We start from the raw sequence: 2,532 nt of genomic DNA, 5'->3' as shown, positions 1-2,532 counted from the left end.
TTAATATGAGACATAAAACCACTATCTGGTTAATATGAGGCATAAAACCACTATCTGGTTAATGAGGCATAAAACAAACTGGTTAATATGAGGCTTAAATCCACTAAGGTTAACTTTAGAGCAAATGAAATGGTTAGCACTAAAGACCCCGCCCTACAACGGGTGTATATTGTGGCCTTCCAATAGGGCAATGGGTAGAGTGTCGGACCAGAGATCAGGGTTTGAGACTGACACGGACACAAAAAATTTTATTACAATATCTTTTGGTTATTTACACATTCATTGTCATTGATATAGTAACCCAGTAGGTGGCACTGTTGGGACAGTCTGAAGCCTAGAAGGCACAGTAGGGACCCTCTGAAGCCATTGTATGGGACTGATAACACCTAATAACGTCCATTTCATGGACTGATAACATCAGAATCCCCTGTATCTGTCATACAGCGGCACATGTAGGATGTTTTCTTTCCTACCAACAGGAACCTGTCACTTTTCTTTTTTTTTCTTCCCACTTGCCTCTAACTAATCATTTTGCCATCAGGCTTACAAATCAGTGGTTTTTGATATAATAATAACATTAATAACAATAATAATAAAGGATTTATAGCTGAACCTATTGAATACAGTTAATGAAATAAAATATTTATCTGAAAATAAAATATTGTGATGCAGTTTGTAGAAGTTACAATATTGTGGGAAATAAAAATATATATTGTGTTTATATGAATGCAAGAAAAAGCAGAAATAAGAGCTCATCTACATACTGAGAGACATGTTAAACAACTTAAACATTAATTCACTGAGAATAAACAGATAAGTATCTGTTGTCAGTGACAGAAATACTAAGAAAAGTTATGATTTTACACATTAAAAAGATAAACAATTGTGTTAGCTGAAAAATGTTTTGGCTTTCTTTAAAAAGTGACACTATTTGTCAGAATAAAACAAATATCTTCCAGTTTATTAGTGTGAGAATGATCAACTAAATAAGTTTAAACCTTTAGAAATACTGTTTTAAAGAACAATTTTAAACAATTAGCATCTTACCTGCTGAAGCATGGAGAAGTAGTTTATTTTTCACCAGATTTAACAGCTAATAATCCAAACAGGGTTAAAGTAGATTACTGCCAAACTGCAAYGTTTTAGTGGGACATCCAAATGGTATTTTTACATTACAGCTCGTTTTATGTTTCATAGTTTACTTTGTTTTGTTATGTTTTAAAATATCTTGTTTTGTTTTATTTAGTCTTTTGGAAATATGTAAAAAACAGAAACTGGCTGTAGCTCTTCTAGCAGGAATATTAAAAACAAGCTGTTGGAATAACTGTGTAGGTGGGTCCTGATGGTGTAAAGCTTTGTAAATAATATTTATCTAAATCACTACAACACTTTTTTTACTGCAGCTGTTTTGATGTGGGAGTATTTTTGTTTTGTCTCCACTCAAACTGGCCTAAATCTAGCCTAATCCAGTCAAAATTAAATGAAATCTTTTTAAATAAAGTTATTTAAAAAGCCTGCCTACAGCAGAAATTTATTGTTTTTGACCTTTTTAATCAAAGCCACTGCAAAATATCTCTGCTGTCTATCTCTGAATTAAACCAGGAAAAAACGTGAAGATTTAGAAAGTTTTATTTTCAGTTAATCATCTTTTCTCTTTCTAACAGGGCTTTGAGGACCCCAAGGACAAGTGAGTAACATTTATACAATAACATGACCATCTGCTCATATCTGTATACTAACACATGTACAAATACTGAAATAAAAGTATTCATATTCCTGGTATTCTACCATCAAACTAATGTTCATCCAGTCTAACTGTAAGACACGTCTCTACGACCCACACAAATAACACTTTTTGTCTTTTGACAAAGATATTTTTACACTTTTGAGCCTTTTTTTGTCTCACTGCTTAACGGTAACTTTTATTGTGATTTAGGGTTTATAGATCTCTCCTCAGTGTTTGATTTAGAGTAAAAAATAAACTCAAAGGCTCTCACTGATCAAAGAATGGATCCTATTTATTCAAAAGTCCTCCTCTCCAGGGGTCGGATTTATAAAACTGGCGTACGCACAATTTGAGCTCAGAAACTTGCGTACGCCACTTTTCACACCAAGGTTGTGATTTATAAAATCCAAACTTGACGTGAAAATGTGCGGTGCCTCACGCCAGCTCTGACCCATGCCTACGCTAATTTTGGAGATGGGAAACTGCGACACAGATGGTGAGGTGAAGAATTACAGCCATGTTGTGTAATGATCACTGTCAGATATTTAATTTACCTTCAGAATCAGACTTAGAATTTTATTCAGCTTTATTATCAGTTTTCTTAACAGTAATATTTATGCTTCTGCTGCTGCTGCTGCTGAGCCATGAGGACCTTTGAAATAAAAAAAAAAAAATCTTAAAAAAAGTTCACGTGCACAACTCCCTTCATCTGCTTCCTCCTCAGACGACCCTGATCCACAGACCACTCCCTGACCCACAGACCCCTCCCTGACCCACAGACCCCTCCCTGAGCAGGACAGCAAAAG

At 34.8% G+C, this 2,532-nt stretch overlaps 1 protein-coding gene across 1 annotated transcript in view; it reads left to right on the top strand.

Annotated features, from left to right (window-relative positions):
• The window catches only part of LOC106530128 (adenylate cyclase type 5), a gene marked incomplete at its 5' end in the record, with an annotated part of 71,204 nt that overhangs the window by 46,428 nt on the left and 22,244 nt on the right, over nt 1–2,532 (top strand). The window contains 1 exon segment of the mRNA XM_014025704.1: nt 1,665–1,687. Within this exon segment, the coding sequence (XP_013881158.1) occupies nt 1,665–1,687 (23 nt within the window).

Source organism: Austrofundulus limnaeus, unplaced genomic scaffold (genome assembly GCF_001266775.1).
Source record: "Austrofundulus limnaeus strain Quisiro unplaced genomic scaffold, Austrofundulus_limnaeus-1.0 Scaffold492, whole genome shotgun sequence".
Lineage (NCBI taxonomy): Eukaryota > Metazoa > Chordata > Actinopteri > Cyprinodontiformes > Rivulidae > Austrofundulus > Austrofundulus limnaeus.
This window is presented reverse-complemented; position numbering and strand designations above follow the sequence as displayed.